A 21,415-nucleotide genomic window follows, 5' to 3' on the forward strand; every position below is an offset into this window, starting at 1 on the left:
CTCACTCCTGACCCACAGCTCCCTGCTAGCCCAGCCTTTGGGTTCCCCCCAAAAACTAGCTTAATGATCTCCACCCAAACTGACCACCAAAGTTTTCTGAACTTCCAAGGCCAGCTCCCCCTCCTGTCCCAAACTCTCTCTTGTGCCCCTCGCTGTACTCCCTCTGCCCTGCTCCCTCCTTGGGTTGGGAACTTACAAGAAGCCCCCCCAGCCCCTGGCCTTCCCCCGCCCCCCACCCCCGGCATCCCCTCCCCACCAGGCCTTGTGCATTCCAGACCCCCATTAGCATCACACAGCTGCTATTGTTCAGCCTTGATGGAGCCTCATGGCACAGGCATGCCAGCTGTCCCGGGGAGGGGGGAGTCTGGGCAGAGCCAAGCCTGTGTCCCCGGGGTTGGCATCCTGGGAAGGCAGTGATGGGGTCCCCAGAGGCAGCTGAGAGAGCTGGGAGAAGGGGCACAGGTTGTACCCACAGGCTGCTGGCATTGCCCTGTTCTCAGTTGAATCTCTCCGGCCTGGAGACTTCAAAGCACCCAGGACATTGTCCCTGCTGTCAGGGTTATGGGACAGGACTGGCACCCAGGACTCTTGGGTCCTGTTCCCAGCTGTGAGACAGGAGAGGCGTCAAGTGGTTAGAGCAGGGGGCTGGGAGCTAGGACTCCTGGGTTCTATTCCTGACTCTCACTTCCCTGCTCTGGAATTTGGTTTCTTGATTGGACGATGGAGCCGGCGACACCAATAAACCTTTGGAGAAAGCAGCCAGCCACTCAGGCAGAAGGTGTTCAAGGAATGACAATTGCAGCCACCTCTGGGGTGGGGCGCAGCCGCTGTGTAACAGCCACCCGGAGCTGCAGTGTGAAAGCAAGAGGGGGCAGAATGGGGTTACCGGGGAGCTTTCATGGGCACCTGACACTGGTTCCCCAGAGATGCCAATGCCTGAATGGGCCGCAGGCTGAGCTTCCCTCTCCCGCCTCAAAGGGAAGCCCTTGTGGGGCTGAGCTGGGGCTCACTGGCAGGGTGGGGTCACACCAAACTCCTCCCCCCAGCCTCATCCCCAGCTGGGAAATGGCCAGTCTTTGGGCCTCGCTCCACAGGGTTCCGGCCCTCTCTGCCCCGGGATGGTGGGTTCCCTTCCGAGCCCCACTGGCCAGGGGTGACAGCCCCATGTGCTGCTGATGGGGCACTGCTGTGGGGAAGCTCACAGCGACAGAGCTCCCCAGCACTGTGCTGATGGGGAACTGCTGTGGGGAAGCCCGCAGCGCCGGGGGTCCCAGTTGGCCAATGCCAGGGGGAAGCCCGCAGCACCGGGGGCCCAGTAGGGCACGGCTGCCTGGAAGTTCACAGCACCAGAGCCGGAAGGCCCCCACCAGCGCTTGCTCCCGCCAGCCTCGTCCCCGAGCGGGATCCCGGCAGGAAGAGGCTGGGTTTTGGCAGCGGCCCCCAGCCGCTCCGCCAGGCCCGTTGGATCCGCTCCTTATGTGGACAAGCTGGCAGAGCCGCCCCTGCCCCCGGGCCCAGCCTGCGCCACGCGCTGCCGCAGGGGGATTTGTTGTCTGCATGCTGGGAGTTTGTGCAATGCCATAAAAGGCCGGCGGCTCTCACCACTGCCCCTCCACCCCCCCTTGCTCTGCGCCAGGAGCTCAGTGCCAGGCTAAACACAGGCCCAGGCCCTGCTGCTTACGGGGAGCCAGAAAAGCCCATCTCAGGGGAGCGGGATCCAGCCCCCCCTCCCCCAGCAGCCTTAATATCAGAGCAATGCCCTGCCTCCTGCCTGGGAGAAGCGTTCCCTTCCCCTGCCCCCCACAGCGCCCCCTGCTGGGAGAGGCAGGGGCTGGTGTAGCCGGGAGCACTCCCCACAGCCAACTCCTGCCCCACTCCCCACATCGCCCCCTGCTGGGAGGGGCCGGGGCTGATTTGTCTCCTCAGTGAAGGGAAGGAATAAGGACGGGCCATGAAGTTTACAAAGCAGCAGGAGGGCTCAGTGGTTAGAGCAGGGGGGGGACTGGGAGCCAGGATTCCTGGGGTCTAACGCCAGCTCTGGGAGGGGAGTGGGGTCTAGTGGCTAGAGCAGGGGGCTGGGAGCCAGGTCTCCTGGGTTCTGTCTCAGTGCCGGGAGGGGAACGTGGTCTAACCAGTGCTCTGGTCAGGCCCTGACTAGATCCCTTGCTGTAGACTCAGCTCCCCATCACCCCCTGGTTCTCCAGGCTCTGGTCACCAGGCCTGGGGGCCAGCGTGTGGCTACAATAGTCAGTGGCTCTGTCATACCTTGGGGGGTGTTGTGGTGTACTAACAGGGGTGGGGAGCAGGAGTTGGGGGGCTGCTGTGGGGCACTAGTGGGGGTGTGGAGCAGGGGGGTGCTGTGGAGCACTGGGGGGGTGGGGAGAGGGGGTGGAGGGAGAGCTGCGGGGTGCTGTGGGGCACTAGCGGGGGCATGCACCAGGGGGGCGCTGTGGGGCACTAGTGGGGGCAGGGTGCGGCGGGTGGTGTGGGGCACTAGCAGAGGTGGGAAGAGGGGGTGGAGGGGGAGCTGGGGGGCACTGTGGTGCACTAGTGGGGGGGTGGGGCACGGGGGTGCTGTGGGGCACTAGCGGGGGCAGGGCGTGCGGGGGGCGGGGAGGGGCGTAGCTTGTATATGGAAAATTTCAGGCGCAGGAATTTCCGCCCGGGCACGAGCCCCGCCTAGGCCCGGCTGGAATCTGAGAATCGCAGCGAGCCCAGATTCCCAACCCGGCCGCAGCCCGAAATAGGAGCTGGAGGAAGGGGCGGGGGGGGGGTGGGGGGGATCCTGTCACAGCTCCAAGGCCTCCCGCAAAGCTGCCTCCACCCCCGCTGAGGGAGCGGGGGGCGCTGAAGTGTCCAAAAATAGCCCCACGTCTTCACTAAAGTGTTGCTGGCCACTGTTCTCCTCCCAGGGCCAGGCCTTGGTGGGGGGCAGCCCTTGCTGCGCCGGGCAGGGCCTGAGCAGCTCCTGGCGTGTTGATCCCCACCAGGGCTCAGGGGTGCAGGCGTGATAGTCATAATTCCTCTTCCTGGCCCTCCCCCTTCATTTCCACCAGCAGGAGAGTGGGGCACAAGGAGGGGCTGTCACAGAGCAGAGAATAGAACCCAGGAGTCCTGGCTCCCAGCCCCCCCTGCTCTAACCACTGGACACCACTCCCCTGCCGGAGCTGGGGAGAGAACCCAGGAGCCCTGGCTCCCAGCCCCCCGTTCTAACCACTAGATTTGTTAGGTGTCTCTAAAGCAAGCGGGTCGGACCCAGCGCCCTGCTGGCTCTGCTCCATTTTTCCATGAGGTTTTTTTCATCGACTCGTTAGGAAGCTGCGGCCTGTGAAACATTTGGGGCGTGGCAGGGACAGGGGCATATGGGGCACTGTGGGGGTGGAGGGGCATGCGGGGTGCTGCGGGGGTGAAGGGGCATGGGGGCATGGCAGGGACAGGGGCATATGGGGCACTGTGGGGGTGGAGGGACATTTGGGGTGTGGCAGAGACAGGGCGTGCGGGGTGCTGCGGGGGTGGAGGGGTGTGCAGGGCACAGCAGGGGTGCTCAGGGTGTTGCGGGGGTGGAGGGGCGTTTGGGGCGTGGCATGGCAGGGGCGTTCGGGGATGGAGGGGTGTGCAGGGCGTGGCAGGGGCGTTTGGCGCACTGTGGGGGTGGAGGGGCATTTGGGGTGTGGGAGAGACAGGGCGTGCGGGGCGCTGTGGGGGTGGAGGAGTGTTTGGGGCGTGGCAGGAAGGGGTGATTCGGGGTGCCCAGGGAGGGGGCTGCTGTGTTGCCATTGGCCAGGAGGAGGATAAGGACCCCGGGGGACGCGGAGGGAGGTGGCTGGAGGAGTGGGCGCTGGGTCAGTCAGCCTGAGCTACAGGGGTTTTAGTGGGGCTCTGAGCTCGCTGAGCTCTGATTCGGCCCGGATTCCTGCCCACCTGGGGCAGTGCCCCAGAAGGAGACAGCTCCTGGCTGTCCGTCTGCCCCAGGGCTGCCCATCCACACAGCTGGCATTGCCTTGTCTCTCCCACGGTGCCAGGCATGGCCAGGGTGCCAGACCCTCCCCATGCCACTTCCCCAAACAATGCCCCCTCCCTGCCCGCTGCGGTGTTTACACTCGCTGATATGAATAGACTGTCACGACCTGACCCCGCCTGCCCGCCCGCTGCCCGGCCCAAGGGGACGGATTTAGCTCTGGATCGCGCCTGGCTGCATCTTCCCCTCTCTCCTCCACCCCCGGTTCAGACCTTGGGCTATTTTCAAACTTCTGCGTCCAAAGAATCATCTGGCGGGGAAGGTGGGCAGCTGAGTGCCGGGGTGAGGGCACCTAGGCCCCCTGACCTTGCTTGCTGCATGGCAGGAGGAGGGAACTGGGTCTTAGGAGGTCTAGTGGTCAGAGCATGGGGGAGGGGGGAGTCCGGACTCCTGGGTTCTTGTCCCAGCTGCGGGCAGGGAGCACGGGCGACTGTCAGCAGCAAGCGATCGTTACCACCCCCAAAGCTTGTTAGGAGTGCGCCGTGCCCCCCGCCCCAGGGCTGAGAGCTTCTGTTAGCTTGGCACCCACCATCCCCTGCCCCGCCAAGCCCAGGCTTGAGGTGATTGAACTGCCAGCAGAGGGGCCCCCACCTGCACAGGGGCTAATGGCCCCCAACATCCAGCTAGCTACCCCTCCACCCCAGCACCTTCTGACCATCCCCCACTCAGCCCAGGCTGGTCCCTTTGTTTGCACACACGATGGGAGTAAGGGGTCACGGCCTCTCCCTGCCCAGCTGTGGGGGCAGATGCCCGGGCTGGGGGTCCCATGCAGGGTTGGGGGGGAGACGTCGGTGATATGACCCCTTCATGCATGGGGCCCTGCCCCTTTGCTGTGGTCTCTTCCCTCCCTCTCTCTATTCCCCCCTCTCCCATTAATCTTCATTCATCATCTATCGGCCTGGCCAAATCTTTCCCCCTGCTCGCTCCAGAGGGGTTGGGGGGCTCCAGTGAGGGGCTGGGACACAGCTCCTGTCCTTGCCTTTCAACACTTGCCCTGCCAGCTTCTTTCCCCATCTGGGGTTAAAGGAGCCGACATGACCCAGGCTGGTTCCTGCCCCCAATTGCTGGCAGAGAGCTGGGGTAGGGGGAGACCCAGACTCCACTAAGACACCGGCCTGCACCGCTTGCCCGATGGCCATTCTTCCGTGGTAGTCCTGGCCTGCTCCCATGCGGGAGTTTGTGGTCCCATGCGGGAGTTGGGGCAACTCTCCCATACTCTTCCCCCTCCAGGGGGATCCGCAGGATGCGAGCCTGCCCAGCCTTGAACTAAAGGAGCGCCAGCCGGCGGCAGTAGTTGGCCGTTATCCTCTTAGTAAAGCAGCCGCTCCAGGGGAACGTGAGGCTGGCTGCACAGGGGAGTTAGCGCCTCACCCGTGTTTAGATGCTGCAGCGACAGGCGCCTTGAGAGACTGGCGGAGATGGGGAAGCTTCCAGCAGCTCGGAAGGAAGGGGACCGATCATGGACACAGAGCGTTTTAACACGGCTAAATGTCTGGGAACAAAGAATGGGGGTCGTGCTCACAGGATGGGGGCTCTCATGGGAAGCAGCGACTCTGAAAAGATTTGGGGGTCACGGGGAATGATCAGCAGAACACGAGCTCCCAGTGCGACGCTGGGGCCGAACAGGCGAATGCACCCACAGGGGCGTCTTGCGGAGGAGCAGAGAGGTGATTTTCCCTCTGGATTGGGCCTGGGTGCGACCGCTGCTGCGATCCGGGGTCCAGCTCTGGGGCCCACAATTCAAGGATGCTGATAAATTGCCAAAGGGTCAGGGAAGAGCCACGAGAACGATCAAAGCATTAGAAAACCTGCCTGACAGTGAGAGACCAAGGAGCTAATGCCCATGGCTATGAGCCCGGGGGTGGGAGGTCTGGTCCCAGCTCAGCTTCAGAAGTCCTAGTGATGGTAGGCAAGGGACTTTGTGTGCGAGGTGGCTGCTTGCTTTCCTCTCCAGGAGTGGTGCCCTCTCCTCGTACTGACGGAGCGTAACTCACCATCTCCTCTTCAACGAGCAGACAGATCTGACCCCTCTGCTTACAGGCTTTTTTGAGAATATGGGCCAAAAGCTTGTGCTTCCTAATAATCTTTTCTCACCTCGATTCCCTTTGCCCCACCACCAAAAGGCAGCCACCTCTGGTGTGGGACGCGGCAGCTGTTTAAAGAGCTGTCTGTCGACGATGCAGCACAGAAGTGGAGGGGGCCTAGCTAACACACAGCAGAAGTTTAAGGAGATGATAGATTTTGGCCAGGACTATTGTTATCCTGTTGGAAATGTCCCGGGATCTTTAGGGGCCGGGGGCAGTCAGGGGCTCCAGTTTTCCATCCAGAAGATGGTGAGCCCAGCCACACGATGGGGCTGTTGGATCAGTGCTGTGGAAGGAGAGGTTCCACCTTCCGGATGGCTCCCGCCCCGATCGCACCCTGCGAAGCTACGTGCAAGACATGATGGGACAACACAGAGGTTGTCCGTCCTGGGCTGGCAGGGAGGGGCCCCAGGGCGGACATGGGAAGCAGAGATCCGGAGAGCTGGGGTGGCTGGTGTATGCCTCGGTGTGGATCCCCCGGGACCCCCTTGCAGCCCTGCTCTGGGGCAGCAGGGTCGAGGCCAGCAGCAGGTGCGGGTAGACTGACTCCAGCGGCTCGGCTGGGATAAAAGCACCAGGGCTCCCCATCCTCGTGCTTCAGCTGAGAACTGCTCACCGGCAGGGTCAGGAAGGCCACTGCTCCCATGGAATAGCACCGCACAGCTGGGAAGGGAATGCATGTATGAGACCTTCCTATGGCCGCTGCTGGAGGTGGGATACTGGAGTCCATGGAGCCCCGGGTTGATCCGGTGTGTCCGGAGGCGGGATATTGGCCGAGACAGAGCCCTGAGTAGATCCGGTGTGGCCGGAGGCGGGATATTGGCCAAGACGGAGCCCCGGGTTGATCCGGTGTGGCCGGAGGCAGGATATTGGCCGAGACAGAGCCCCGGGTTGATCCGGTGTGGCCAGAGGTGGGATATTGGCCGAGATGGAGCCCCAGGTTGATCCGGTGTGGCCGGAGGTGGGATACCGGCCGAGACGGAGCCCTGGGTTGATCCGGTGTGGCCAGAGGTGGGATATTGGCTGAGACAGAGCCCTGGGTAGATCCGGTGTGGCCAGAGGTGGGATATTGGCTGAGACAGAGCCCTGGGTAGATCCGGTGTGGCCGGAGGCGGGATATTGGCCGAGACGGAGCCCTGGGTTGATCTGGTGTGGCCGGAGGCGGGATATTGGCCGAGACAGAGCCCTGAGTAGATCCGGTGTGGCCGGAGGCGGGATATTGGCCAAGACGGAGCCCCGGGTTGATCCGGTGTGGCCGGAGGCAGGATATTGGCCGAGACAGAGCCCCGGGTTGATCCGGTGTGGCCAGAGGTGGGATATTGGCCGAGATGGAGCCCCAGGTTGATCCGGTGTGGCCGGAGGTGGGATACCGGCTGAGACGGAGCCCTGGGTAGATCCGGTGTGGCCGGAGGCGGGATATTGGCTGAGATGGAGCCCTGGGTTGATCCGGTGTGGCCGGAGGCAGGATACTGGAGTCCATAGAGCCCCAGGTTGATCTGGTGTTATTACTGCCCCCAGTTCAGCACCGTTTCCAGCGCTGCGTCCACACTAGGGACAAAGGGCTTTTTGGAACACGTGGTAAAGTCTCTGCACGGATAAGGGCAGCTTGTAATTTTCCCACGCGTTAGCTGCTCCAGGCCCCACTCCCAGGGTAGGGCTACACTGCCCCGTGAGCCCAGGATTCGAACTCAGGCTCCAAACTAAACCACCTTCTATCTACACACCGACTGTGCTAACGCAGGACTTGGACCTAGCCTCCCACGACCCTACAGGGCAGAGTGTCCAAGCCTGAGTCAAGCCAGGACCCAGGGTTCAAGTCGTGTTGCTCCGCAGTGTAGACTCGGCCCCCCTGGACTTGTGTTCTGGGAGTCCACCAAAAGTATCCCACAATCCCCTGGGCCGACTGACTCTGGGCAGTCAAGTTTTTCTACTCTGCACCACAAAGGGCTAGAGCGGCCCCATTTTGGGAGGACGCTAGGAAGTCTGGGATAGCTGTGGTGGGGCTCGGGTTTCGGTGGGGCAGTGTAGATGCTGCAGCCCCAGGTTGGGCCCCGGGTTCAACACTTCCTAACAAGAAGTTACCAACGGGTGTTGACGCTCAAGCCCTAGGGTAACAAACCCGATGGCTGCTCACTCCAGTTCCACGAGCCCAGGGCTGCCACTGCAGTGTAGACAGACCCCTTTGTGTTTCCCACAGCTGGCTAACGGGTGTGAACCAAACTGCCTTGTCCACACTCGGGTCTTACCAGGTGTTAGCGAACGTGGGGTGAAACTGCACGCTGTTCCTGGCTGCAGGATCCCCAGGCCCCTGGTGCTGTCCCTGACCCCAGTGAAAAATGACAGGGAAGCACTCCCCCAGCAGAACGCCCGTGGAAGGGGGGTGTGGATCGGAAACGCCGGCTAGGGCCTTGGACCAGCAGCCGGTGCACTGTGGGCCTCGGGGGCTGTCTGCACTGCACCTAGATGGCACCGTGGCCCCTGGCGCTGCCCTGGCAGCCCGGATTTCACCCCCGTGCGCACGCAGAGCCCTGGTGGCCTGTCCAGCTTGTGCTGGGATGGACCCGGGCTGTGGCTTTTCCCTGGAGGCAGCCAGCAGAGGCCCTTCTGGCCGGAAGGGACAGGGCTGCTTTCCGTCCATGCCGGCCAGGTAAAAACGACCCTTGCTTGGCTAGGTAGCCGGGCCAAGAAACCCACCTTTTTTTTTTTTTTTTTGCTGTGACTGGACACGTTCTCGGGGTTGCGCCGGCTTCTCTGTCACGCCTCGTGAGCGTTTGGCACAGCTGCTGCGCCCCGCCCCAGAGGTGGCTGCATTGCGGTTGAATTTGTCCGGCGCGCTTGGGGCTCTGGCAAGGCTGGAGACCCAGGAGAAATGAAAGCACTCGATGCCGGCAGGCTGCAGGCGGGTGTTGAGCAGGCTGGGGCTGGTGCTGAGAGAGGCGCGTGAGCTAGACCTTGCCCCCCAGCACCCGAGCCTGGCCTGCATTCAGGACCAAGCAATCAGCCCCCGGAGACTGAGGGGCCTGAGAGGGGAATCTCAGGGGGGACCAGGCCCAGAAGGGGTGTGCATGGATGGGGGATCCCTGTGAGTGCCAGGGCCCCATTCTACCCTCCCCCACAGGGCTGGCTGTGGGGGGAATGGGGGCTGTGGGGGGATGGAGAGGTGCAGAACCGATGGCTATGGGGGGCGGGTGAGGGGGCTGCACAGGGTTGGCTGGAGGGGGGGATGGGGAGGTGCAGGACTGATGGCTGTGGGGGAGCGGGCGAGGGGGGTGCACAGGGCTGGCTGTGCGGGGGATGGGGAGGTGCAGAACCGAGGGCTGTGGAGGGTGGGCGAGGGGGGTGCCCAGGGCTGGCTGGGGGGGAGGGGGAATGGGGTGGTGCAGAACTGATGGCTGTGGGGGGTGGGCAAGGGGGGTGCACAGGGCCAGCTGTGGGGGCGATGGGGAGGTGCAGGACCGAGGGCTGTGGGGGGCGGGCGAGGGGGGCGCATGGGGCCGATGAAAGGCAGTGCTGAGGAAGGCACAAGGGGTCAACTGCAGTGTGACCCCCCCCAGCTTTACTGACCCGTGTCCCTCCGGTGCCCCTGCAGCCGAGCCAGTGACCGCCCGGATCAAGGAGCTGCAGCTGCAGAGAGATGACTTTGAGATCCTGAAGGTGATCGGGCGCGGCGCATTCAGCGAGGTGAGACGGGGCCGCGTGCCAGGAAGCCGGGCCAGCAGCTGGCAGGGCCGCAGGGCCGCCAGGCAGCCGGGTAACGCCTCATCGGGGTCGCACGGGGATCCCAGCCCTGGCCTTGTGCATGGGGGACAGGGGGGCGCAGCTGCCGGGTGTCCGGCTGAGCCAACACAGCCCAGGCCCCGGGCTCCCCTGCTGCCAGCCCCCGGCGGGGTGCCGAGGGCTGCCCCAGGGAGCCGCAGGAGAGCTGGTGCTGACCAGTCGCTGGCGAGCCCAAGGGATCCAGGCAAAATGGGTTTGTGTCGAGCCGAAAAGGCAAATTTGGTTTTTTTTGTTTTGTTCTGGCAACTTGCAAAGTTTAAAAAAAAACCCACCAACCCCCCCCCCCCAGCCCTCCCCTCCCGTTCTGGGCCAAAGAAAATGTTTTGTTTTGTTCGGAGCTTTTCTGACGTTTAAAACCTGAAATGAAAGAAAAGGCCAGTTGAGAATGTAAAGTCGCTTCCAAGGGCAACGCTTGGTTTTGGAAATGGTGGAACGAAACCTTTTGATTTCCTCCCTCCCCCACACCCCCCCCCCCACTTGAAATGCACAGTGTGTCCTGGGGTGGCCAATCTGCATTTTTCACAGAAAAACCCGGTTCGGGGTGGAAAAGTTTGTCCAGCTCTAACTGTCAGTAGCACACAAAAGGAAGGACTCATTCACTCAACGCCCAGTCAACCTGTGGAACTCACGGCTGGGGGATGCTGTGACAGTCAGAAGTACAAGTGGGTTCAGAAAAGAATGAGAGGATAAGCCCATCAGTTCCTGGAGGATAGGCCCCTCAGTTAGCCAAGACGGTCAGGGGCGCAGCCCCAGGCTCCAGGTGTCCCTAAGCCTCTGACTGCTGGGTGCTGGGACTGGATGACAGGGGATGGATCACTTGGTAATTGCCCTGTTCTGGTCATTCCCTGGCATCTGGCAGTGGCCACTTTCAGGGTCCGGATACTGGGCTAGCTGGCCCATTGGCCTGCCCCAGTCCGGCCACTCGTATGTTCTCTCTAGCCTGCCCAATTCAGGGAGGAAGGTCTCCCAGCCAGGGCGTCAGAGCCTGTCCTTCCCGCTAAGGGTACGGGTTCAATCCCCAGGTTTGCTGGGTTGGAGAGGGACCAAGTGCTGCAGAACCAGCGGTGTCAAGTCTCTGCCCTACAGCTTGGGCAGCGTGGAGTGGTCAGTGCCACTCTGGCCGACTGGTAAGGGGGAGCCCCATTTCCCACCAGTGATCCACTTCATAACCTTCCCCCTGCAGCTGGCAGGTTCTGCCCTGCTCGCTCCCTGCCCCCAGGGAGATGGCACTGCAGCCCCCCACCCCTGCTTCCCACACCCCACTGCACCCCAGCCCTACCCTGGATTCCTGGAGGGGCCCTGTGACCACCCCAGGCTGTGGATGCTGCTGCTGGGGTGGGCACTGTTCCCGCTGGGAGCTGCACGGAGACAGCCAGTCTGCCCCCTCCCGCTGGGGTGTCTCTGTGCCAGCCATGGGCCATGTCCCTCCCCCCGACAGGTGGCGGTGGTGAAGATGAAGAGGACGTCGCAGGTGTACGCCATGAAGATCATGAACAAGTGGGACATGCTGAAGCGGGGCGAGGTGAGTCGGAGGCGTGAGTCACGTGGGGGGCGCTGGGTGCCGGGGGCTGATCCCAAACGGGCCTCGGGCTTCCCTGAAGGTTCGGATGCCCCCTTTCCAGTGCCTCTCCCCGGTGCCCATCTGTGGCCACCCTGGGCTGGAAGGGTGCCCCCACCTGCCCCCCATGGCACGGCTCAGCCACCCACCCCCATTCCTGCCCCCATGATGGCATGGTCCAGTGGTCATCCCACACCCATGGCATGCCATATTGCTAATTCCGTCTGGACAGTGTCTTCATCTGTCTGCCCCCAAGCAATAACCCCCACCCCCACTATGTCCCAGATCCTCTGCCGTCCACCCCCGGGGCCTGCCCTGTGTCTGCACCTGCAGGGTAAGAGCCCCTGAATTGCCCCATCTGCTCTGCTCTGCCCCCTCCAGCATTGCCCTTGTATCCCAGCAGCCTGACCAGGGCAATCTCGAGCAGGAGCAGAGAGGTGACTTTACTCTGTGTGTGGCCCTGGTGCGACCGCTGCTGGGATCCTGGGACCAGTTCTGGGGCCCACAGCTCGAGAGAGATGCTGACAAATTGCAGAGGGCTCGGAGAAGAGCCACGAGACGGATCGAAGGGTTAGGAAACCTGCCTTGCAGCAAGAGATGCCAGGAGCTCAATGTATTTAGCTTAACAAAGAGACGGTTAAGGGGGGACTTTAGTCCTGTCCATCGGAGCCGACGTGGGGAACGAATATTGAACCCTGGCTCTCCAGCCTAGCAGAAGCAGGTCTCACACGATCAGGGGGCTGGGAGTTGAAGGCAGAGAAATTCACGCTGGAAATATGGGATCAGTTTTTAAGAGGGAGAGTCATTAACCCTGGGAACAGCTTCCCGAGGGGCTTCTCCAGCACTGGCCACATTTCAGTCAAGACTGGGGGTGTTTGTAAACAACCTGCCCTGGGAATTACAGTGGGGGCAGATCTGTGGCCTGGAGTATCCAGGGGGTCAGATGAGATGGGGTCACAATGGTCCCTTCTGGGCTCGGGCTCTCCAGGCCAGACTCTCTGAGTCCTGCCCCATCAGAGCCCTGTGTCCGCATCCGATCTACCCACCCCCTTGGCCCAAGCCTCTCTCTGCACACGCCTCCCCATGGCATTGTCCCGTCTCTTCAACTGCCCTCCCCCTGCCCGTGGCAGGGCCCTGGGCCCATCTCCCCATCTCCGTGACCTCTGTCCAGCTGCCCCTAGCTGTGCTGTGGGGTCCCAAGGAGCTGGGGGCCCTGTTGTGGGGCCCAGACCCTTGCCCAGCCTGGCTGGCCCCTCTCACCCCCGGTCCCCCGGGCCCAGGTGGCCTCCCCAAGCCAGGCTCAGCATCTCTCCTGTGGGGGCAGGTGTCCTGTTTTCGCGAGGAGCGGGACGTGCTGGTGAACGGAGACAAGCGCTGGATCACCCAGCTGCACTTCGCCTTCCAGGACGAGAACTATCTGGTGAGCAGTCGGTGCTGGGCATTGCGGGTGGGGGGCATGGGGCACACGGGGGGCCAGGGCACACACAGGGGGTACAGGAGGCACATGGGGGGTCAGGAGGCACACCCAGGGGAGGGCAGGGCACTTCTGCCAGCACTTCCCGCCCTGCCCCATTCACAGACCATCTGCCTAGGGATGGGCCACTCCAAACCCTATAGATCGGACAGCCTGGGGTCTCCATAGGGACCACACTTGGGAACAGCCACTCCAGACCATATAGAAACCTCACCTGTGATCTCTATGGGGGGTACACATAGGGAAAGGGCCATTCTGGACACTATAGCCTGAGATTTCGATAGGGGACACACACTGAGGGCTAGCCACTCTGGGCCCTATAGACCCTATAGCCTGGCATGTCTATAGGGGACAGAGTGGAGACCCCATGTCCTGACATGGGATGTTATGAATGAGACATCTCCTGGACCTCCTGCCACCAGCTCTGAGATTAGAGCACCCTGAGGGGTCTGGGGCAGGGGGGCTGGGAGCCCGGACTCCTGGGTTCTATCCCCAGCTCTGGGAGGGGCGGGGGGTCTAGTGTAGCTAACACAGCGGGTGCTGGTCATGCCAAGGGCTGGAGCCCCCCACGCTGCCAGCACAGTCTCTCCCCTGCTGCTCTGCCCCCCCGTGGTGGGCTGCCCTCGAAGGTGGCCTGTCGGGAGAGCTGTCACACCTCGTCTCTGCTCCCGCAGTACCTGGTGATGGAGTACTACGTGGGGGGTGACCTCCTGACGCTGCTGAGCAAATTCGGGGACCGCATCCCCCTGGACATGGCCCGCTTTTACCTGGCCGAGATGGTGATGGCCATCGACTCCATCCACCGCCTGGGCTACGTGCACAGGTAGGTGCCCCCGGGGGGCAAGGCGGGGCACTGCGAGCAGAGGGGGCAGCCTGCACTGGGGGGAGGGCAGCAGAGCGCCTAGAGCCTCAGGCAGACAGAGTCCTGGCCCCCTTCTCCAGCCAGATACCTCCTGCCTCCCCCAACCCCCCTTCTCCAGCCAGACACCCCCTGCCTCCCCCCCTTCTCTAGCCAGACACCCCCTGCCTCCCCCACCTCCCCTTCTCCAGCCAGACACCCCCTGCCTCCCCCTGCCCCCCTTCTCCAGCCAGACACCCCCTCCAGCCCCCAGCCCCCTTCTCCAGCCAGACACCCCCTGCCTCCCCCTGCCCCCTTCTCCAGCCAGACACCCCCTCCAGCCCCCAGCCCCCTTCTCCAGCCAGACACCCCCTCCAGCCCCCAGCCCCCTTCTCCAGACAGACACCCCCTGCCACGCCCAGTCCCCCTTCTCCAGCCAGACACCTCCTGCTGCCCCTGGCCCCCCTTCACTAGCCATTTACTCCCTCCCTCCCCAGGCCTCCCTTCTCCAGCCAGACACCCTCTGTCTCTCCAGATCCCTTTCTCCAGCCAGATACCCCCTGGCCCTTATCCTGGGGGCTGCTAATTGTCGGGAGAGAGCATCAGATCAGGCCTTTGCTCCCCAACCTGCAGCCCCCGGGGCCGGAGCACGTGGGAGCTCTCTCGTTCCCCTGTGGGGTGCACAGGGCCCCAGCCAGCCAGCCAGCGTCCCAGGGTACCAAACGAGGTCGGATTTCTTGGCTTTGGCAACAACCCCTGTCCCCTGCCCCCCCAGCCCGTGATGCTGGCTCTGCCTCCAGCCATAAACACTGTCCTAGATTCAGACTCATCTCAGCTGGGCCCGGCTCCAAATCACATGAGCCACCGAGGCCTGGGAAGGTTCAGGGCCCTGGGAGAGGGCCCGGGAAGGCCCCCGAGGAGTGGGGGAGGGTGAGAATCGGGGGAGGCGCGCTGGCGAGATGGGAAGGGGCCAGAGAGCTCCCGGCTAGCACGATGGATGGGCAGACGGACGGGGTGGACGGACAGACAGGTAGGCAGATCCTAGGCCAGCGCCTGGAGGTGGCCGGGGAGGGAGACCCGGGGCCCGGGTTTGGGGAGGACCCTGCGTTAGTGCTGGTTGAAGGGGAGCATCTGGGCTCCTGGCGTCCTGCAGGGACCTTGGCACATGGGCCTGGCCTGGGATGGGAAACCTCCAGGCAGAACCCGCGGGGAGGGGAGTGGAGTGAGGTGGTGCTCTCGCCAGCCTGGCACTAGGGGGCGCCGTGCCACAGGGAGCGGGGTGAAGCCACAGGGGGGGCGTGCTCCCCTCGGTCAGTGATGCCCCAGCCTGGCACCAGGGGGCGCCGTGCCACAGGGAGCGGGGTGAAGCCACGGGGGGGGGCGCTCCCCTCGGTCAGTGATGCCCCAGCCTGGCACCAGGGGGCGCCGTGCCACAGGGAGCGGGGTGAAGCCACGGGGGGGGCGCTCCCCTCGGTCAGTGATGCCCCAGCCTGGCACCAGGGGGTGCCGTGCCACAGGGAGCGGGGTGAAGCCACGGGGGGGGGGCGCTCCCCTCGGTCAGTGATGCCCCAGCCTGGCACCAGGGGGCGCCGTGCCACAGGGAGCGGGGTGAAGCCACAGGGGGGGCGTGCTCCCCTCGGTCAGTGATGCCCCAGCCTGGCACCAGGGGGCGCCGTGCCACAGGGAGCGGGGTGAAGCCACGGGGGGGGGCGCTCCCCTCGGTCAGTGATGCCCCAGCCTGGCACCAGGGGGTGCCGTGCCACAGGGAGCGGGGTGAAGCCACAGAGGGGGCGCGCTCCCCTCGGTCAGTGGTGCCCCAGCCTGGCACCAGGGGGCGCCGTGCCGCAGGGAGCGGGGTGAAGCCACAGAGGGGGCACGCTCCCCTCGGTCAGTGGTGCCCCAGCCTGGCACCAGGGGGCGCCGTGCCGCAGGGAGCGGGGTGAAGCCACAGAGGGGGCGCGCTCCCCTCGGTCAGTGATGCCCCAGCCTGGCACCAGGGGGCGCCGTGCCGCAGGGAGCGGGGTGAAGCCACAGAGGGGGCACGCTCCCCTCGGTCAGTGATGCCCCAGCCTGGCACCAGGGGGCGCCGTGCCGCAGGGAGCGGGGTGAAGCCACAGAGGGGGCGCGCTCCCTTCGGTCAGTGATGCCCCAGCCTGGCACCAGGGGGCGCCGTTCCGCAGGGAGCGGGGTGAAGCCACAGAGGGGGCGCGCTCCCCTCGGTCAGTGGTGCCCCAGCCTGGCACCAGGGGGCGCCGTGCCGCAGGGAGCGGGGTGAAGCCACAGAGGGGGCGCGCTCCCCTCGGTCAGTGGTGCCCCAGCCTGGCACCAGGGGGCGCCGAGCTGCTGAACGTGCCGTCGGGAGTATTCACGAGCCCGGGGTCCTGTGGGCAGAAGCTGGAACGTTCTCCCGGCGTCCCGGCTATGTGGCAGCCTGGGTCCCCGATGGCTTCTCGCGAGGAGTGGGCATGGTCCTCCACTTCCTGTCTCAAACTGCTGTGCTGTTCCAAAGCTGCCGGGGCTCAGGGCTGGGGGAAGCGAATGTCACTTGGGAGTGACGGGGAGACTCCCTAACTCCCCCTCCAACACCCTCTTTCTGTCTGCGCCCCCCCCCCCCCAGAGACATCAAACCCGACAACATCCTGCTCGACCGCTGCGGGCACATCCGCCTGGGGGACTTCGGCTCCTGCCTCAAGCTCCGGGAGGACGGCACGGTGAGTGCAGTGCCCCCCGCCCCCCACAAAGCTGGTCGCGTCGGGCGACAGCGCCGGGGCAAATGACGTAGCTTCCAGCCGGAGATCTGCCGACTGGCAAACACCTCTCTGCCACGGCTGGGGTGGGGGGACTCCCTGTCCTCAGTCCCTGCTTCTAGTTCACGCTGCTTCACCCTGCCATGCTCCCGGACTGAGCAGTTAGGACACAGCTGGTCCGGGAGTCCGGGTGAGTCAGCAGAAAGGGCTCTGCCTCTCTATGCAGGGAGCACACGGTGTGCGGTGGGCTAAGGGACCCTGCATGCCATGGGCCTTGCGGCACCGAAAACAAGAGGAGGGTCCAAACTGGTGCCCCCGACCTGCTGAATCCTCTTCCCCCCACCCCGACAGATCTGCTCGTCAGTGGCAGTGGGGACCCCTGATTACCTGTCCCCTGAGATCCTGCAGGCCGTGGAGGACGGGAGCCACTCGTACGGCACCGAGTGCGACTGGTGGTCCCTGGGTGTCTTCGCCTATGAGATGTTCTTCGGGCACACGCCCTTCTTCGCCGACTCCATCGTTGAGACCTACGGCAAGATCATCCACTTCAAGGTGGGGGGGCAGTGGGGCGGGGAGGCGGCACCGGTACCTGGAACCCTAGGAGTCCCCACCCACTGCCAGGCATCCCCTCGCCTCCCCACAGAACCCTGCCGCCCATCTCTGACCCAACGCCCTGCCCCCCATCTCTGCCCCAGCCCTGCCCCCCATCTCCACCCCAGTGCTCTGCCCATCTCTGCCCCAGTGTCCTGCCCCCATCTCAAGTCTAGTGCCCTGCCCCGCATCTCCACCTGAGTGCCCTGCCCCTATCTCTGCCCCAGTGTCCTGCCCCGCATCTCCACCTGAGTGCCCTGCCCCCATCTCTGCCCCAGCCCAGACCCCCATCTCTACCCCAGTGCCCTGGCCCCATCTCCAACCCAGTGCTCTGCCCATCTCTGCCCCCATCTCTACCCCAACACCCTGCCCCCATCTCTGCCCCAGTGCCCTGCCCCCCATCTCCACCCCAGCCCTGCTCCCATCTCTAACCCAGTGCCCTGCCCCGCATCTCTGCCCCAGCTCCACCCCAGCTCCCCGTCCCCCCATCTCTGCCCCAGCACCCTGCCCCCCATCTCCCAGTGCTCTGCCCCTCTTCACTGCCCAGTGCTTTGCACCCCCATTTCTCCCCATCTCCACCCACCCACCCTGTCCCCCATCTCCACGCCCAGCACCCCCGATGTGCCCCCACCCCGCGCCCCTGAGCCCCCCACCTCCTGCCTTTCAGGAGCACTTTCGCTTCCCACTCTCGGCGCCGGATGTGCCGGACGACGCCCGGGCCCTGATTCAAGGGCTGCTCTGCCCCCGGGAGACGCGGCTGGGCCGGAACGGGGTGCGGGACTTCCGGGAGCACCCCTTCTTCGCCGGCGTGGACTGGGAGGGGCTGCGGGCGTTCACCCCGCCCTTCGCCCCCGAGTTCGCCAACGCCACCGACACCTCCAACTTCGACGTGGTGGACGACTGCCTGACGGACATGGTGAGCGGGGGCGGGGTACGTGACCTTTCATTTCTCAGCCCCCCACCCCCCATCCGCGCCCCGCATGGCTGCCGCCCCTCTGCCACTGCGTCCCCCCTCTCACCTTGGGCTGCCCCCACTGTCACTGGGGGGCTGTCTCCGCATGCCCCCTGGCCGGGCCACCTGGTCAGGGCGGGCAATGGTGGGACGTGCCCGCGGGCTGGTGCAGCGCCCTCGGCCTGGCATCGCTCAGGCCCCCTGGCACTGCAGAATGGCCCTAAAGTGGGGGGAAGCGCCCCTTGAGTATCCCCGCCACTGGCTAGCATGGAGTTGGCGTAAGGGTCCTGCTCCCAGCCCCTGGGGTGTGGCCAGGGCGCCCTGTGCTGTGGCTATTCCCTGCCCCCCAGGGCCCATAGAGGACAGATGGGAGGTTGGGGGTGGCACAGGGTGTGCAGAGCATGAGTTAGAGCAGCCCTGAGGCTGCAGCAGCTGAGGCCAGGGTCTGGGAGCAGCTGCCACCATAAACTGAGCCCCCCCATTCCCACCTGCGCACAGGGAGGGGCAACCTGCCCCGGCTCGTGTGTCGTTTGCGGCCGTGCCAAGCGGGTGGGAAAGTCGCCCGCTCCGACCCCGGCGTGGGGCGGGGGCGGGGCTCCCAGGGCGGTTCGTTCTCTCCTTGGTGCTCAGGGGCCGAGCGCCAGAGGACCGGGCCCAGGAGACCCTGGCTGCCCCCTGGGAAGGGGGGTCCCCTGCCCTGCTGCAGGCTGAGATCTGCCCTCGCTGCCTGCCCCAAGGGGCAAAATAACATGAACTCCCAGACCCCCCCACCCCTTTCCCAACTGAGCCAGCATAGAGTTTCCCTATCTGCCCGCCAACCCCCCAGCTACTGCCCGCCATCCACCCTGTGCCCCCCAGCCCCCACCACTGCCTCCATCCACCCCCTGCCCCCACCTACCACCCACCAGCCCCCCTGTCCGCCAGCCCTCACCTACCCCCCATCCACCCCTGTCCCCCCAGTCCCCACTTATCGCCCCCATCGCCCCTCCAGCCCACCAGGCCCCCATCCACCACCCCTCCCACGTCCCACGCGCCCCTCCCACCTACCGCCCGCCAGCCCCCCAGTCATCCCCTGCCTGCCCCTCAAACATACGCCCGCCCACCTCTTGCGTGTCCACATGGAGCCGGGAATCACCTGCACACGTGTCTGGCTTTTGCTTGCATGGCTAAAGCAACTGGCCCAGCGCCGGCAGAGGGCATGGAAGGCAGGGCCATGTCTGCCAACAGAGTTTGGAGCTGTGGGGGGGCACATGGGGCAGGCCCTGGCGGGGGTGGGTACGGAGCCACGGCCCCCCCAGTTCAGGGCCCCCCTTGGTGTCGCCCCCAGGAGACACTGTCAGACGTGCTGGAGAGCTCCCCGCTGGGCGTGCACCTGCCCTTCGTGGGCTTCTCCTACACCAGCACCAGCCTCAAGTAAGGGGGTGCTTGGGGTATGGGAGAGGGGGACATGGGGGCTGTCCCCTCTAGGGGGTGCGGCGGGGCCTGGGGGTGTGATGGGGCCTCCCCCGGGGACTGAGGCCTGGTGGTGGGGGGAGCCTTGGTGGGGGCTGGGGGTGGGCAGAGCATGTGTTTGCTTGTCAGGGTGTGGGGGTGCAGGAAACCCTGATAGGGTTGGGGTGGGGCGCAGGAGGCTGGGTCGGGTGGTGTGGGAGCCTGGGGCTGGCCTGGCAGGACTGGGTAGGCGCGGGGGGGAAGGGGCCACCTGTGGGGGAGCACGTGGGGTTGGGGGCTGGGGGTGACCCTGGCAGGGCTGGGGGAAGTTGGGAGGCATGGGGGAGGGGGATGGAGCTGCCCTTGCAGAGCTGGGGGTACTGGGGTGCTGGCCATGGGGGGGGGCGCATTGGGTTTGGGGGCTGGGGCCGGCTCTGGCAGGGCTGGGGGGAGCTGGGAGGCCAGCTGTAGGGGGGGCGAAGTAGGGTTGGGGGCTGGGGCCGGCTGTGGGGGGCACAGTGGGGTTGGGGGCTAGGGCCAGCCCTGAGGGGGTGCAGTGGGGGCTGGGGCCAGCTGTAGGGGGCACAGCGGGGTTGGGGGCTGGCTCTGGGGCTCCAGGCGGGGCCGTGAGATTCTCCCTCCTCTCAGACAGAATGAGCCGGGGGACAGGGGCCGGGAAATCGCCATGGAGCTGGAGTGCGACCGGGGCCGCCCCCCGCAGGAGCAGCCCCCCAACCTGCCCCCTGAAGACCTGGTAAGTGGCTGCACTTGGGGGGCGCAATCGACTTCCTGCTGTGGGGTCCCAACCCACAGCCCCCTCCTAGCCCAGCCCTGGTCTCCCCCCAGCTCTGCTAGTCCCCCCCAGCGGCAGATTCAGAGTTAGTGGGTCCCTGTGCTCAGCTTCATTTTGGGGGCCAGCCAAGAAAAAAACATTCTCTCTTATCGGCTCCCCTTTTCCCTTCCTCCTCCTCCTCCTCTTCCTCCTATAAGTAATATCAAGTAAATGAAAGTAAAGTTGACAGTTTTTCTAGTCTAATTTATTTCTCCAAATCGCTGGGGGTCTCGGTGAACCACTTAATGATCTTTCCAAATATTGTTTGTACCATTAGCTAACTAGTTTAAAGCACTTTGGATAAGAACCCTTAAGAAAACATTGGGGTGCAGGGTCTGGGAGGGACTTAGGGTGCAGGAGCAGGCTGGGGGTTGGGGTGCAGGGTCTGGGAGGAAGTTAGGGTGTGGGAGGGGGCTCAGGGCTGGGGGTGCAGGGTCTGGGAGGGAGTTAGGGTGCAGGAGAGGGCTCAGGGCTGGGGGTGCAGGGTCTGGGAGGGAGTTAGGGTGCAGGAGCAGGCTGGGGGTTGAGGTGCAGGGTCTGACCAGGAGTTAGGGTGCAGGAGGGGGCTTAGGGCTGGGGGTGCAGGGTCTGGGAGGGAGTTAGGGTGCAGGAGGAGGCTGGGGGTTGAGGTGCAGGGTCTGACCAGGAGTTAGGGTGCGGGAGGGGGCTCAGGGCTGGGGCAGGAGGTTGGGGTGTGGAGCGCTTACCTGGGGCAGCTCCCATTTGGTGCGAGGGGTGCAGGTGGGGTGGGGGGGTTGCAGGAGTCAGGGAGGGCAGAGGGCTGGGGGGATGATGGTGTGCACCGGTGCAGGAGTCAGGGCTGGGGTCGTGGGGTGCTCCCGGCCCCCAGCCCCGCCCGCCGCCCTGAGAGCAGGCTGGGCTGGGCTGGGCCCCTTTGGCAACCCGGTGCTGGTTCTGTGGGAAGGAGCAGAAAAGAGCATGGGGCTGCGGTATACGCTGGCATGGGATTTCTTTGCCCTGGTTTGCTGTAAGCATGAACAGTGAGAGATTGCTAGTCACAGGGCAGTGGGCGGGCTTATGCAAATTAGGAGCATACAGGGAACCCAGCCAGAGGAAGGCAGCTGCAAGACTTGTCTGTCTTTGAACAGAATT

General features: G+C 64.6%; 1 protein-coding gene across 1 annotated transcript in view; it reads left to right on the forward strand.

Annotated features, from left to right (window-relative positions):
* DMPK (DM1 protein kinase) overlaps positions 1-21,415 on the forward strand; it is a 31,264-nt gene that overhangs the window by 2,872 nt on the left and 6,977 nt on the right. The window contains exons 2-10 of the mRNA XM_084612999.1: positions 9,692-9,783; positions 11,318-11,401; positions 12,762-12,857; positions 13,586-13,734; positions 16,367-16,460; positions 16,848-17,048; positions 17,755-18,018; positions 19,367-19,452; positions 20,119-20,224. Of these exons, the coding sequence (XP_084469125.1) occupies positions 9,692-9,783; positions 11,318-11,401; positions 12,762-12,857; positions 13,586-13,734; positions 16,367-16,460; positions 16,848-17,048; positions 17,755-18,018; positions 19,367-19,452; positions 20,119-20,224 (1,172 nt within the window). The remainder of the gene's footprint in view (positions 1-9,691; positions 9,784-11,317; positions 11,402-12,761; positions 12,858-13,585; positions 13,735-16,366; positions 16,461-16,847; positions 17,049-17,754; positions 18,019-19,366; positions 19,453-20,118; positions 20,225-21,415) is intronic.

This window comes from Lepidochelys olivacea, assembly GCF_965140295.1.
Source record: "Lepidochelys olivacea isolate rLepOli2 genome assembly, chromosome: 23".
Classification (NCBI taxonomy): domain Eukaryota; kingdom Metazoa; phylum Chordata; order Testudines; family Cheloniidae; genus Lepidochelys; species Lepidochelys olivacea.